The sequence below is a fragment of the Poecilia reticulata genome, chromosome 11, assembly GCF_904066995.2.
Source record: "Poecilia reticulata chromosome 11, P_reticulata-male-v2, whole genome shotgun sequence".
Taxonomy (NCBI): Eukaryota; Metazoa; Chordata; class Actinopteri; order Cyprinodontiformes; family Poeciliidae; genus Poecilia; species Poecilia reticulata.
In genome coordinates, this window is record NC_088840.1 from 5743493 (window position 1) to 5760133 (window position 16641).

General features: G+C 40.1%; 1 protein-coding gene across 1 annotated transcript; it reads left to right on the forward strand.

The window, feature by feature from the left end:
• Window positions 1-421: 421 nt before the first annotated feature.
• kpna6 (karyopherin alpha 6 (importin alpha 7)) lies at window positions 422-16362 on the forward strand. The gene is made up of 14 exons (XM_008421401.2): window positions 422-575; window positions 3363-3496; window positions 3588-3680; window positions 3826-3925; window positions 6827-6921; window positions 7007-7138; window positions 7234-7322; window positions 7464-7563; window positions 8038-8201; window positions 8297-8375; window positions 8682-8807; window positions 9910-10037; window positions 10142-10326; window positions 11227-16362. The coding sequence occupies exons 1-14, from the start codon at window positions 572-574 to the stop codon at window positions 11412-11414; spliced, it is 1617 nt and encodes a 538-aa protein (XP_008419623.1). The 5' UTR covers window positions 422-571; the 3' UTR covers window positions 11415-16362.
• The last annotated feature ends 279 nt before the right edge of the window (window positions 16363-16641 follow it).

The window sequence follows — 16641 nt, forward strand, 5'->3', positions numbered from 1 at the left end:
GAACTATACAGATCTAGATAGATATGGAAAAGAAATTATTGTTTGAGGAAGTACTTCTATTTCCTGACTTTATTCCAGGTCTCATTGTGAAAGTATCTGTCTCTGTGTCCATTAATTAGTCTTCGTCCTAACAAAAATCATCTGCTTCAGAAATTTTGTTTTTGTTTTGATTTTAATTACCTTGTTTTTGGTCATTTAATTTATTTTAGTGCATTGTTAAATGAGCTGTACTGCAAATGTATTTGTAACACATAAAAGGTCTATGACCTATTTAACAATTTATTTACTTTATAACAACAATGTAATGCTAATGTATTGTGTTTCTGACAACTAAAGCTCCTATTTCACTAAAGAAATTGTCATTTAAATTTGTCGCTTGGTGTCAAACCAATGTTTGTGGTACTGGGGCGACCTCTGGTGGCAGGAAGTCTATACTCTATATTTTAATGTTTCCGTCTCCGGCGGACATATTGCTTACTGGAGCAAATTCTGGAAAGCTAGCAGTGGGGAAAAGGATTTGAACTTGGTATACATCTTCACGGCTTATTATACTTAAAACATAAACACCATAATGGGTAAGTCGTCTTTGTATCTAAACGTGTTCAGGTGACTGAAGTGTTTTCTGTGTAGTTGAAGGGAATAATTAGAAAATAATTCTGTGACTTTAGTGTAGCTACTTAGCTAACACGTTAGCTGTTGTAGCTAATAATGTAGCGTATGCACGCAGTTGGAAATTGTTTATGGCGTTTTAACCTGGGGTTAAGTGAACGACCATTTATTGATTCGGTTTGGTGACACTTTTAAACTTGTTAAGAGGTATTAGTCAAGTTGTAAACGTTTAATTTAAACAACGATAAAAACGGAGCGCTAACTTGAGAAGCTAACTTGAGAAAACTTGGCTAGGTGCTAACAACGTTAGCATCGCGCTTTACCATTACAATGACCCACGTAGTTTTTAACCAAAGGTCTTAGCATTTTCGTGAAGATATTTCCTTCTTATCGTCAATTTTGTAGCTACATTTTTTGTGTCCTACCTTCCCATTTTTATGTACAAACAAGCTTCGAGAACCACGTTATCAAGTTATTTACATGTATTTGTTTAGACTGTTATCTACAACCCAAACAAGCTATTTAACCCGTGAATGCACCGCGCTAAGCAGGAGTCGCCAAATGTCTCGTCGTTCTTAAATAAATTGGCGAAGTACAGTAGTTTGGGCAATAAGGTATAAAAATTCGTGTTAGCATGTGTGCTAGCTTAGGTGCCTTAGCTCTGTCATTCAGCCTCATTCCAGAGACCCCGCACAGTTACACAACATTGGGGGTCGGGTTATAATAAGACCGTGTGTTTTCTGCAAGGTTTTCGGTCGGCTTCAGACCGATAATCTCATTTAAATCCACAAAAATACGCTGCTGGCATATTTTTATGTTGTATTTTGTAAGGCTAGAAGTCGGAGGGTAGAGCTAACGACGGCTTGTGTTTATACCTCAGGGCACAATTTCTGGTAAATACTTAAATAAGGATGATAAAACTGCCTGGTTCAGTTAGTCGGTGTTTAAATATAATCTGAAGACACTATCGTGATGTGTAATCTAACGGAAATGAAGCTGCTGCTCTCGCTCAATAATCCCAGAAATAGTTGATGATCTCATCACTAAAATGCCAAATCATACAACAGCCAGGATTCCCGCACACTCTGAAAAGTATTAGCATACGAAAATAGTAGTATTTCCAGAGTTCCCGACATTTTTCTTTTTCTTTTTGTCACTTTGTCTTCCTTCCATTTATATAGTTGTCCAATTTCCCTTCCCTCCCTTTCATATTTTTTTTTAATTCCCTACGTAAAAGCCTTCCAGATCAGCAATGAATTCACAGAAGACATTCGTATTAATTTAAAATGTATACGTATACTTGCATAAAAAGGATTTATAGAGCTGAAACTGTGGAAATATGAATCCAGAAAGTTACAACACTCTGCATAAAAGTGCTTCACCCAAACTGAGAGTCAACTTTTCTGCTGCACTGTGCATGTCGTCTGATTTATTTCAGAGATTTTGTTGGCTTCATGGTTGTCATTTCCTTCTCGGTTTAGCCAGGCGATGCCATGAGCAAGCCCAGTCAACAAACGCGCAACAGTTCCCCTCCCCTTTTCTGCTTTGCTTACCCCAGAGGGGTCCCTGTTTGCCATTGGGGGTCTCAGGGAATTTCCAGTGCAGACGCACAACTCCCAGCTGGGCTATTTTTGTTCCACCTTGCCCAAACGGGCCAAGCAGTTGTCACAAAGAATATAAACCAGCTACCTTTTTCCGTAGAAAAAAAAGAAATGAGAGCAACCAGCTGTTACTGGTGTTTGTCAATCCCTGCGGCTCCACCATCTGCTTCCCACATAACACACCTTTTACAAGGCTGCTTGGACAAAACGTGACCTCAATTTCCAGAGCTTGTTGAAATATTTAACCTTAGGACACCCTGTTGGTAGCCGGGGAGAGGGGTCTTTTTGAGACTTTTTTGGCACGTTTCTCAAAAATATATTAAATTAAAAATTAAATTCCTCTCTGCTAGCAGCAGTTTATGTTCATGTGTCTATTTTTAACTTGTTTTTTTTTTTTCTTTCTAAGCTAATTTCTGCAAGACTTTCCGACCTGTTTCTATCTAATATTAGAAACCTGAGCGGGACAGATGAAGTCAAACTTAATGTCTCAGGTTTACTCATACTTCCTTACAATTTTTTTTAATTTTTTTAACTGTATTGCCTTCAAGCATTATAGGCAATTTACAGACAGCAGGAAAAATAGGAGAAGTAAACTAAATATGTAAACTAAACAAACGGGATGCACATCTGTAGAGTCTGGGTACGTTCTGAATACTAGTCAAACAAAAAAGAAAAAAATGTTGTGGGATATATATATCTATTTTTATTAGTAGTTTGGCAGTGGACTTTTATCACAATATTTGCGGTGCCATTGTGATGGCTATAAAAGTGAATGTTATTATTATAAGAACCATTTCTCACATTTATTTTACGTAACTATATCACTGTAACTGTGTTAAAAACACAAATGTTGCCCATATGTAATGCTCTTCTCTAGGACAGCAGTCACATAAAGAGGTGTGATCTGTATCACTAAACTAACCAAATTTATTTATATTTGACACTTTTGAGCAAATACTGGAGAAAATGGTAAAACTATCAAACCAGATAACAAAGACAGTTTTTTTTTAACATTATTAATTGGAGTTTATAGTGGCAAGGATAGACCAAAAGTCTTGTCACGATAAACATATCGCAATAAATGATGAACGATACAATACCAGTTCCCAGCTGACGTCTTGACCTCATGTCTGTGTCTCTCTGGGCCGTCAGAACCGTCAGCCAGTCCGGCAAAGGACAACTACAGGATGAACCGCTACAAGAACAAAGCACTGAATCCAGAGGAGATGAGGCGCAGGAGGGAGGAGGAGGGCATCCAACTCAGGAAACAAAAGCGAGAACAGCAGGTGTGTTTCCCTCGTCCGATTTTATTGTTTTGTTTCTTGGTTTAAGCCTTTCTCCAGCAGGATGACTCTCTGACTCTGTGGTTGTTTGCAGCTTTTCAAGAGGAGAAACGTGGACGTTCTCAACGAGGAGGAGGTCATGTTCGAGAGTCCGCTGGTGGACTCGTACCTCAACTCTCCAGCAACAGTGAGTGGCTCATTTTCCTAATGATTCTTTTTATCAAAAGCCTCAAACAATTTGAGGCTTTTGATAATGTTCGATTTGGTGTTAGAAGTGATTTCGGTGCCGAGGGCCTCAGCCACTCAGAGTGTTTGTGCTCGTTCTCGTCTAGGAGGGAGTCATCACCAGAGACATGGTGGACATGCTTTTTTCAGAAGACCCAGAGCTTCAGCTCGCCACGACACAAAAGTTCAGAAAACTACTTTCCAAAGGTTTGTACAGAACGTTGTGTGTTTGTGGTACAAGCAGAAATGTATTGCGTCTTGGCATTTAACCACAAATAAAGCAGACAGTTCAGGACTATTGAAGTCAGATTCTGATAGTAAGTTGTAAACAGTGACTCTTACCTGATGTATGTAACGTTCTTGGCCTCAATAAGTATAAAAATCCAGATTAGGTGGGCCTCACCTACAGCATGTAGCCCGTTCTAGTGGAACCAAGACCAAAGCAGACCCCTACCCTCTTACAGTCAAGTAACTGTTATATTCAGTTGTTATAGAAATATTGAATATGTTAAATATGACTTAAAATACATTTGAGATTGTAATTTAATGCCTTGAAATTGGGCCTCTGTCTCTTTAAAATCTCCAACTCCACCTTCAGGAAGTCATAACACGGCTCCTCTATTAACCCTTTAACATTTTAACCAGCATTCACTGACCAGTAGCTTCTGTAATGAACTCAACAGAAGTTCAGTTCCACCAGGCGTTTGCTAGTCTGAAGGAGCTGAACACTTGGTCCATCCAGGTGTTTTAGGCCCCGTTTACACAACGATTTCGGGGGGAAACGGAAGAGTTTTGTTGCGTTTTGTTTTGTTTTCTCTAACAACGGCACAGATTGAAAACGGGTTCCAGAGTGCGATATTTCTGAAACGTACTGTTTTCCGTTGTCGTGTAAACCTAGAAAACGGATCTTTTCTTCCAGAGAATCCCCAGCTCATGCATAGTATGACGCAAAACATAGCTGCTTCCTACAATCCACAGAAGAAGAAGAAACTACTCACAATGCTGGTGTTACTGTTTCCCCGTCAGATACGGTTCCCTCAGCGTCTCTTCACCGCTCCGCACCGCCCAGGTGGCAAAATACACGGCTGCTTGTTCAGCGCTCTTATCTAGAGAACTACGGACCAGCCCCGGCTCCAGACGGGTTTAACAGGAGGGGCACAGACTTATTTTGGGGGGACAAAATGAATCTACGTTGCTGAACATTGGCAACAACATCAGTAGCATACAGGCTACTTGTAAACAAGCTTAACGTTCTGTGTTGATATTAGCTAGGCCTCTTTTAGCTATCATCACCTGCATCCAACAGCTTTACTCAACTCAGTCGGTTAGTTCGGGGAAAAAACTGTGCAGTTATTTATGTTTTGCTGGTTTGCTGCCATGATTCTAACACACACCTGCGCAGCAGCAGGAGCAGGTCTCCTTCGCTGCCTCACAGGTGTACCCCCAGCGCGAGCATCTCAGCTTTCATGTTGCGGTTGAAGGCGGCTCGGAAAAACAAGTTACGACTTGTTAGCAACGGATTAAACTGTTTTAACTGCTGAAAAAGTTAACAGAGGACACGGATATGGGACGTGCGGGAACTTCTATTTTCTATTTTATCAAATTGATATAGGAATAACAGACTGTTGGCCATTCCAAGGTAAAAACAATAAACAGCTTCCAGTCCGGGGCTCGCTACAGACACAGTGAAAGCTCAAACTAGGTGTTTCAGCAAAGTTATCCCACTTTTTCCAACTGCATGCGCCCTAAATCAGACGCACACAATGCATGTTTTCTCACGCAAATCCACATGCCTTCAAGTACAACTTTTTTTTTAAAAACATGTGCACTTTCAAAGTTTCAAAGAACCTAGCACCAACTAGGCGCAGCGAGAGCATTACATGTTTTCGATGTGCACCGTTACTGTGTAAACACAGATCGTAATGGGAACGTTATCATGTAAACGATCCAACAAAAACGGAACAAAAGTGCCGTTTTTATTGGATCGTTGTCGTGTAAACGCCCCCTTACTCAGCTGAATGGTTGCCACGGGAGATTAAGGGATTTCTCAAACATGCGTGAAAGAATCAAAGCAACAATCCAATGATGAGGGGAATAATAATAATAATATTATGTGAAGCTCAAAAAGTTGATTTAACATAATACTGCTCCTTTAAAAACTCCTCCACTTCACTGGAGAACTGTTGTCACTTTGAAATGCTTTTGACTTAGAACCATCTGACGGCAGCACAATGCCAAGGTGAAAACAGTTGAAAGGTTCATAAAGTGATGTTCACATAAACTGTTGATGTATTTTCAATTGCAGTCGATTTAAAATGGCGTTTCCCAAACCAGCCGCAGCCCTGGGGCTGGAACCAACTAATCTAAACCGCAGTTATAATATGAACTGGTTCCAACAGAATCTCACTTCAGAAATCCTCATCTATCTGCTTACAGTGGAATAAATATTATGGTCAGCTCATTAAGTCATGCTGCCTTTGAATCACACAAAAGGCTAAAATTTAAAGTTCAAGTTGAGCTGTTTTTGACCAAATTAAGTTTACATTACAAATATTGTGAATGTCAAAAAACGGATAAATGTAAGCACCATATTTTCCAGAGTATAAGTTGCACAAGTTACAAAAAAAATGTAATGAAGAGAAGAAAAAAAACATGCAAGTTGTGGAAAATATAGTAAATGAAAGTATAAAATCCTTGTTGACTATCAGTCATATTGAAGGATTGTATTCCATATTTTCTTATTAAAAATGCAGCCGATCATTGTCACAATACTCTGATCTGATGTGTGCTGCTGTTTCTTTTTACTACAGTCATTGTGATTTAATACAGTATTTCTTTTCTGCTGAGCCATTAATGTATGTTCTAAGGCATTTTTACTCATAAATCTCCAAATAACTAATGAACTAGCAGGATGTGGAAATGTAAACGCTGCTTCTGTTTCCAGATGGAGATCACCAGCTGATGCTGCGTAGCGTCATGGCTTTGGAACTGCAGTTACAACATGTTGCATGTTTATGTAGCACAGTTTCAAACCATGAAAATAATATATCAAAAATCAACTAAGTGGTTGTTCTAATAATGATTTTTTACTTTAATATTTATTTCCAGAGCCCAACCCACCGATCGATGAGGTCATAAACACAGCCGGCGTCGTGGAGCGGTTTGTGGAGTTTCTGCAGAAGAGCACCAACTGCACACTACAGGTCTGCTCATTAAAACTCTTAATGTTAGGATTTTAAATGTAGAGCTTGAACTCTACCATATAGTTTCTTTTTTGTGCGGCTGCAGTTCGAAGCTGCCTGGGCCCTGACCAACATCGCATCGGGAACGTCCCAGCAGACGAAGACGGTCATCGAGGCCGGAGCTGTGCCCATCTTCATCGAACTCCTCAACTCAGACTTTGAGGACGTCCAAGAACAAGTAACCAGTTTTTCAGCTTCAGCTCTAAGGCAGGATGTTGTTGTTTTGCTGCCCGGTGAGATAAAGCGGCCCTCGTGTTTGTGTGTGCTCTCCAGGCTGTGTGGGCGTTGGGTAACATCGCCGGGGACAGCGCGGTATGCAGGGACTATGTGCTGAACTGCAACATCCTAACACCGCTGCTGTTGTAAGCTCCTACATTTTCTTTTTCTTTTTTTTTTTTCAGTTTTGTTGCTCAGTGACCAAGCCCAAACAAGTTTCTGCCTGAGACATATTTCTGTCATGATGTTATCGTCTGAGTTTGTGTTTTGTTTTGTTTTTTCCCCAGGCTTTTGACCAAATCTACCAGACTGACGATGACTAGGAATGCAGTATGGGCTCTGTCTAATCTCTGCAGAGGCAAAAATCCTCCACCTGCTTTTGAAAAGGTGACACTTCCACATAAACACGCTTCTTGCTGATTTCTGAATTGGAGTTGATCTCAGTCCTTTGGCCAAAGAAGCAATGAAATGACCCAGAATTGAGAGCCAAATATAACATTGTACTTTTTGATTATTTGTGGAACATGAAGATCATCAAACCCAACTCTGCAAAAGTTCCTAAAATGTCCAAAGTGCTCTAAAATCTTCCTGAGTAATCCTGAAATTTGTGGTTGAAGAAGTTTTCTATTTAACATTGACAATTAGTTGGCAAACACTTGCTTGTTTTTAAAAGTAGCCACATGTCGTCCTCCAGTACTGTCGCTTTAAGCCGGTCTGGTTGCCTTTCCAACAGGCTTGATCTCAGTGTCCAGAAACTTTAGAAGAGATTTAAAATAATCTTTTGCTGCATCAGTAAAAAGTTCAGTCTCTCGTTAGATTTGCCCCTAATGATAATCCCAACCGTAAACTCGTCCTGTCCAGGTGTCTCCCTGTCTGCCTGTGCTGTCCAGGCTCTTATTCAGCAGTGACCCAGACTTGCTGGCAGACGCCTGCTGGGCTCTTTCCTACCTCTCCGACGGCCCCAATGACAAGATCCAGGCTGTCATCGACTCAGGCGTCTGCAGGAGGCTGGTGGAGCTGCTCATGTATGTTTGGGGTTCTCGCGTACCCGTTCCGTCACGCTTAAACAACGATCAACATGGTCCTGATGATCACTGTTACTTATCGCTCCTCTCTGCAGGCACACAGACTACAAGGTGGCCTCTCCTGCTCTGAGGGCCGTCGGAAACATCGTCACTGGAGACGACATTCAGACACAGGTTTGTTTCAGAAATCAGCTCAGACCTTACAGGAAGAAAAATACATTAATATGGAGTTTTACTTGTATGATTCATTTTCTTTAAAGCTCTAATATGTAACTTTTATGAAGAAAAAAAAATTACCTACTTTTTACAAGTCACTATTTTGTGATGGTAATATGAGAGATTGTCTGTGGAAAGATCAATCTCCACCTCCTCCTTGAGCTAATGTTGCTGTCTGAAGAAATACAAAAACAGCCAATCAGAGCCAGGATGTCTTAACAAGGTCAATAACCCACGTGTACTCTGGTTGTTTGTTGTATTTAGGTGGTGTTGAACTGCTCAGCTTTACCCTGCCTGCTGCACCTCCTCAGCAGTCCTAAGGAGTCGATTCGTAAGGAAGCCTGTTGGACCATCTCCAACATCACAGCTGGAAACCGAGCGCAAATACAGGTGACCTTTCCACATCGCTGACAGAAACGAGCTGAGAGAAAACCCCTGTTGTCCCTTAGATTGAGTTAATGTGAGGCTGCCGTCTTGATGGAACGTTTCCCCCCAACATTTTTAAAACTATTAATAAAAATTAGATTGAAAAAGATGTGTGTATATGTAACCAATATTACTGTTTAAAAAGCTGTTTTTCAGATTCACAGGTAGGAGTTGTGTGTTTCTGCACATCAAGTGCCGTCACTGCAAAAACACAAAATCTTACTAGGTATATTTGTGCAGTTTCTACTGAAAATATCTTGGTACTCTTAAAATAAGACAAAACTAATTTACAAGTGACTTTTCAGAAATGTGCAGAAGCTTGATTTAAGTAAATCATTTCTTAATATTGATGGAAAAAGTACCAGATCCTTTGGCAGATTATTACTCTTATGGTAAAAATGTCTTGCTATAAGTAAAATAATCTGCCAGTGGATCTAATGTTTCTTTTTTTTAATCAATGTTAAGAAATGTACTTAAATCAAGTTCGTATATGTTGCTTAAATTACCTGCAAGTTACTTTTGTCTTATGTCAAGTGATGTTTGTAGTAGTTTAAAATAAGATTTTGTGTTTTTGTCCTTTTACATTTGCGCATACTTTGGAATTAAAATCATAATGGATTTAAATGTGCTTTATTTAGACAATGCAAACTAGTGCAAATATGTGAAGTGGAAGCAGTTTGCTGCTTGGTGTTTTCCCTCATTTTTCCTTCTTTGAATCATGCAAACCTTTCTGGATTATCATTATTATTACGATGTAAAGGGTTTATTATCCAGATAAATTGTAATGCAGCGTTTCATTCCAAGCACATTATGCTCCAGCTCGCAGTGATTGACAGGTGTGTTTTAATCACTGTGAAGGAAATCACTGCTACTGTTACAGCAGTAATATGACACCTCCATGAATATTTAATATATTAATCTCAGATATTCTCATATTACTCAATCATATTGTGGACAAATCCCTTCAAGAAAAAACCAATTGGTGTAAAAAGTGTGCTTTGTCTGAGACGCTGCAGCTCCTGCTCCATGCCTCATAACAATGATCTCATTCTCTGTTTCTCTCCAGACGGTGATTGATGCCAACATCTTTCCAGTCCTAATTGAAATTTTGCAGAAAGCGGAGTTCAGAACCAGAAAAGAGGCAGCCTGGGCCATCACCAACGCTACATCTGGAGGAACACCAGAGCAGATCAGGTGCATTTTAGTTTGACGTAGAGACGCCTGTGTCCGTTTCCGCTTCCCCTGTGATCGCTCTCTTGCTCTATGTTAACATATGAACCATTTGTGTTTGTATTCAGGTACCTGGTGAACCTGGGCTGCATCAAGCCCCTGTGTGATCTCCTCACCGTAATGGACTCCAAGATTGTTCAGGTGGCGCTTAACGGGCTGGAAAACATCCTGAGGCTGGGCGAGCAGGAAGCCAAGCAGGAGAACAACGGCACCGGCGTCAATCCCTACTGCAGCCTCATCGAAGAGGCCTACGGTACGCCGCTCACTCACAAGAACACAGAATCTTTACAATGGAGGTTTATTATGCATCCTGACATTCGCTAATGGCTACCTTTTTTTTTTTTAACTCTGAATATCGTAATGTCTGCTGGCATGTTATGAAAGAGCAATTAGCTTAATTAAGATGGGGATTTCAGACTAAAGTTAAGAAATATTCCACTTAGATTTTATAGACAATTTCCAATAAGACATTAACCTGTAGATACAACCATAGACTGAATGTATAGATTCTGCTGTTTAAGTAAATTCTTCCAATTTAAATCGTTTATCTCATCTCTATACTATTTTGAGAGGATTTCAGAGTCTTGTAAATTAGGGTGTGATTTCCTCCTGCCACATGTCAATGTGACCTGAGGAAATGCAGTTAAGGTTGTCGGAAGGAGAAAATCAGGACAGAAATCGACCTAAAAATGTTTCCCTGTGAACTAGCTATAAAAATGTTGTTGTTAGTAGTCCTGAACAATTCATTCACAAATCAAATCTGTAAATGATCAGATATTTCTGCCTGCTCTGCCCGATCTTTTGTAAAATTGCCCAATACTAAAAAGCAGACAATTTCTCAATTTATCTGTAAGATTTTATGATTTATTTTATTTAAGTTAAAATCTCAACCAATTAAGAATGACCTAAATTCTTACTGTAGGCAAAGTTTCTGCTTTTCACTATTATTTGCCTATATTTACATTTACTTATTACTTTAGACACTCAACCCAGAACAGAAATCAAACCTATTAGTTAGAACAAAAAGATCCAGAGGATTTTAAGACCCAGTTCCTGAGACTTTATGTCAGCAACTAGGCACTTTGAATTGCCTAGTTGCTGAAAATGTACTATATAAATAAAATTACCTTTATATTTATTTATTTATTTACAGGACTAGACAAGATTGAGTTCCTCCAGAGCCACGACAACCAGGAGATCTACCAGAAGGCATTTGACCTGATCGAGCGTTACTTCGGGGTGGAGGATGAAGACAGCAGTCTAGCTCCTCAGGTGGACCAGGCCAACCAGCAGTTCCTCTTCCCTCAGCAAGAAGCTCCAATGGAGGGCTTCCAGCTCTAAGTTTTCTTAAGTACACCACTCACCCACTGTCCCTTCTGTATACTCCCCCGCCACCCCCATTTTGTGGAAGGCCCCATGATGCCCGAGTCATGCCACTGTGCTCTCTCGCCTGATCTCTCCAAGCACATACACACACACACAAACCCGCCCTTTGGAGGAAAGCTCAAACTGTCGCCCTCTTAAGCCCTAAAACCGCCCTCTCCAGCCATGCTTTCCCACCAGTTGGACAACTAGCGCACAGGGCAGACTTGTTTTTTTTTTTTTGTTTTCTTTTCTTTTCCTGGCCATTGGGAGCATTTCTTTCAAACTAATAACCAAGTTGGGGGAACTGATCACCTGAAAACCCGAAGCGGTTCGAAACGTGCACAAGGACTTCTTCCTGCCGTTTGGTAGCTTTTAGCTCCGGTCGCCAGCAGCAACCAGTTAGGATCTTTATCGAAATTTCTTCACCAGTGGGACATTCCTGTTTTCTGGATTACCCATGCATCCCCTCGCAGTCCACAAACGGGGGGCGTCCAGTTTGTGTCACCAGTTTGATTTTGTGCAATGCAGCATAGGCATACCTTCTTTTTTTTTGTTCCCCCTCCCTTTTTAGCTTTTATTATTTACCTCTAACCCTTATTTATAGGTATTTTTCTTTTTCTGTAAATGGAAAGTCTTTTTTGTTTTCTTTTCTATAAAGAAATACCCTAATTGTTAGGCTTAGGGCTGGCCTAAACCTGCCACCCAAGCAAAGGGACGACTTTTACGTTGTAGTGGGGAGGGAATAGATGAGAGGTAACAGAATAAATTGAAACTAGGAAGGACTGTGATTGGGATTTTGGTGAAGGTTAAGAGTTTTTTTTATTTTAACCATAAAAAAATCCACTTTTTTTGTTTTTGTTTTTGTTTTCGAGGGCGGGATATTTAAATATCCTTATATTCATTGTTTGCTGTGTTAATAACATTTGAATTATGAAGTGATCTATTAAACAAGGCCGAGTTCAGGGGGGGTCAAGGTTCAGCAGAGCCTGCTGCGCTGGCAGCAAACCGGACTTCTTTTTCTATCTGGCTGTATTTAAAAAGAAGGTGGAAAAACCTTCTGCAGTAGAGAAAATTTCATAGTTTAGTGGTTCAACTGAACCCCACCTCCCGGCCCCCTGCAGTGTGAACAGGTTTCTGGGGGTCTCTGCATGGTATTTTACCACCCTGCCGGCAGCCACAGAGGATTCCTCGCCAAGCTCAACCTGTTGGTACAGAGGGGTGAAACGTACCTTGTAAAACAACACGCGGGGCTCAAAGAAGAAGCTGGACTCTAACATGATAACCTTAGGTGGTGTGAATAGTGATAGTTTAGTGACCACGGTGGTGTTTTCTTTAGTGGTAGAGTTGATTAATAGCCTCTGGCGTTCAATATCACTATATCTTTGAGGAATGGAGATGACAACCGCTAATGACTTTTTGCATGGGACAGTTGTGCTTACGTGTGGGTGTTTTGTTCATGTAAATAGCCTCTTCCTCTGCCCAGCCAGGACAATTCTGCTGCTTCTGTGTGGGTCTAATAACAGCTGGAGGGTTGGGAGATAGCTCTGAAGATAAGTGACAAGCCTAACTGCAACAAAAGTTCAAATATCTAAATAGAAGTATATTTGGATTTTGATGTATTTGCATTAATATATATCTTTGCGTACACTTCATGCACACTTGCATACAACACCAGCTGAAACACAGATGAGTGACTAGAAACAAAAACTAGCTTCCATTAAGAAGAAGGGGGAAAAAAGGAGTAGTAAAATGTTCATTTTTGAGCACAAACTTTCTTTAGCTCCCATTTATTCTGTAGTAAATAATTTGTTGAATGAATTGATCAAATGCAGAGTTGCTTATTGCTATGGAAACTTGTCGTTGTTTCTAGCCACAGGACTTCTGATGGTTGAGATTAGCTGAGTTGACGCTGACCAGGGATTGGCTGTGTTTCTGTTCAGGCCGGTCTCTGGTCCGTGTCGAGGCGCTGTAGATGAAGTAGAAGTGTGCTCGTGTGAGTTTTGACTGACAGGTGCTGTGTGAGGGAGTAGGTCTATTGACTCTATCAAGAATATGTCCTAATCAGAGTCGGGAGGGGAGGAAAGGGAACCGCTGCTGTTCTGTGGATTACTGAAGCACTCAAATGTTTGGAAGATGAACACAATCAGGTTTCTTTAAAGTAACCAAATAAAACAATCTTCTGAGGATTATTCTGACTTTTCTTGGGACCCCAAAGTGGTAAACTATTTTTGTATCATCTATAGTTGCAATTGGAGGTTTTCATCCATTCACTGTGGTTGCGTTGAATTAATTTGGGGCTTTTTAATGCTTTTGAGTTGTGGAATGACTAAGTTCTTGTGTAATCAAGGCAGTCTCAGTTCTACCCAGAAGTATACATATACCTCCCTACCTTAGCTCCCCTTTGCACTTGGCTAACTTAACCTTTAGCAAGCTGCAGAAAAACTTCATGCCTTTTGTCGCCATTAACAAGCTTCTAGCACAACTGGCAGAATATTTGAAGGTTGCTTTTTTTAATCCCATTTTTCTGTTTTCCTGGCAGTGAATTTGCTCATCCATGTGAGCTAATTCAATCTAGATTGAAGATGGATTTCAAGCTAGATGGAACATTCTTGGTTAGCTAAGAAACACTGGCATCTTTCTTGGCTAGCCAGTGTAAACATTAGCATCTGTCATTGAAAATGACTATCTCTGCCCAGACGAGTCATCTGACTTTCATCTTGTTCAGAGATCTTTTTGAAGAAGTATACTGGTAGGAGGCGGTATGTATAATTATGAACCTGCCTGGACAGAAAATCCACAATAAATTCCAACTTGAAAAGAATCCAATTTGTTTGTATTATCATCCCAGCTTGGGCAAGCAATCCTTCAAAGGCATTAAAACCCCAAGATTAATGTGACGTTTGTGCGCATAATTATTAAAAGTAAACCTCTGACTGGCGATTCTCATCTGCCTTTCGCCACGTTAAGCACCAATTCTGCAAGATGTTTTAAACATGATCTGACAGATGACTCTGTGCCGAGTTTTATCCGCAGAAAACGAGTGCTCCCGGTCGACGCGAGAAGTCGAATCATGAATTAAGCAACAACATCTTACCTCTACCCGACAGAAGTGTAGAGCAGCATTTAGACCCTGGAGTCTTTGGTTTCCTGGCCAATTCTGTGCTTGGCCTACAAATATAATGCCAGAATTGCAATATATATAAATAAATATATATATATTAAAGAAAAAAAATCATTGCATCAAGGAGAGAGAGAGAGAAAAAGTTTATATTTCTTAAAAATCAAAATGCACTCCTGCTCACTAAAGTGCCAATCCGACCAACAAAGACTGGAGGATCCTGCGTTTCTGTCTTTGACTCGTAGATTATTTCTTTATATCTTTATTTACTTGAATGTGCACATGTTTTTTGTGCAAACCATTGCTGCTCTATTTTCCTTATCTTTCAAGTTACATGATTTGCCATTGTTTCTTAAGGTGGCATTCTTTAACAATGATGTCTAATTATCTGGGTTGGGTTTTGGGAGTGGGTGGTTGGGCGGGGGACTGACTTGACTCTATAAAACTGATGTTTTTCTGGACGTTCTCTACGACTCCTGTTGTGGTTTTCGCTGCGTGTAGCTCAGCTGCTGCATGGCTGTTTGGAATTGTACCACCGGTTTCTGTTCAGACCGGTGTTTAGCCTTTTGCATTTAGCTCAAGCCGACGTCCCCGTTCATTGTACGAAAAGTCGAAAATAGCTGCACTTGATGCAAATAACATAACTAGAAATGACCATCATAGCAGACTGATGCAGGCACCAATCTCACTGCCAGTTAGTTTACCAAAGTTTTGTCGTCCTCATCGCAGCATTTTCAGTCCCTCCCTGAGAGAAAAAGCTCTTTTTTTCTTCTTTTTTTTCCTCCCAAATTTAAGCTCAGTTGAATCTAATTCCCAAGACTGCATTTAAATCTCAGAGACAAGATACAAACCTGATCTCATGTGACTTGAGGTCAGAGGGAAACTTTTGATGTTTAGTTTTTTTTTTGTTTTTTTTTTTCCCTGAGTATTAAACTGTGGAGATTCAGGAAAAAAAATAATTTTAAGTGCAGCGATTTACATTAAAGTGTTATAATTTAAACTATGTATGTTCTGATACATTGACAGGGATTCAATTACAATTCTGATCACTTCTGAGAAGTGGAGAAAAAAAGCCTCAGTAGAACTTGTAACAGGATGAATAAAGCGTTAAAAAAAAGATGAAGAAGAGGAGGCGAGTATCCAAAAGCCTTTCTGCTTCTCTCCTTTTCCTGGTCTAGATGTGGTGGTTTCTATCATTTTTAGGATATTTGATTGTTTCAGTCAGGCTGCACGATCAGGAAACTTGTTACTTAATATGGGAGTGAGTTTAAAAAAAAAACAAAACCTCTTCAAAAAAAAAAAAAGTTTTCACATCTTAACTTGTCTTCCGTCCTGGACGCTTTTGGTGTCTTTATGAAAATCTAACGCCGCGGCTCGGCTCGACGTCTATGCTACAAATGTTTACAATACTCCTCGTTTGTAAAATCCTATTTGTATGCCATCACTAACCAGTCCTGATGCATCCTCTGCTCCGGTCCCCTCATTTCTGTCTCTTCTATTTATTTTCCTCTTTTCTTTTTTTTTTTTCCCGGTCAGTACTTTTCTTTTTTGCTCCAAATTAACCATGTTGTATACTGTGACTCGACTGGACTTTACCGACGGTATGAATGAGTGACGAGAACCTAACCACACTTCAGCTGAACATGATACACGAACATAAACATGGAAGAGAAAAAAAAAAAGGAAAAAAAAACGGCGCATACAGGAATCTGCAACAATATTAGAAATGTAAAGAAACTGTATTGAATTTAACATTGTTCAGAGGAAATACTGTACAAAACAAATAAAGTTATGTTTCAACCCTTTCATGGATGTCATTTGTTCTTGTGGGCGAGTTGTGACGGGAAGGGAAACTGGACCTGAGGAGAGACAAACTGCTACAGTTTGGGCAAGTATGACCTTTGTGGTTCTGAAAAAGATGTCAGATTGAAGTACATGCTTGTATCAGAATATCCCAGTGAAAGTCCAGATCTGATTCAAATCGATAGTTACGAGACCTAGAAATGCCTGTCTTTAATGTTTCCAACCAAAGTTGTGAAGAGCTACTCTGACAAGATCATAAGAACCCTGACCTAGTTGTTGTTA

Excerpts from the sequence above, each read along its gene's own strand:
- kpna6 (XM_008421401.2), top strand. Across the intron at positions 3,497-3,587 it reads AACAAAAGCGAGAACAGCAG|CTTTTCAAGAGGAGAAACGT; the intron begins GTGTGTTTCCCT and ends GGTTGTTTGCAG. Across the intron at positions 3,681-3,825 it reads ACCTCAACTCTCCAGCAACA|GAGGGAGTCATCACCAGAGA; the intron begins GTGAGTGGCTCA and ends GTTCTCGTCTAG.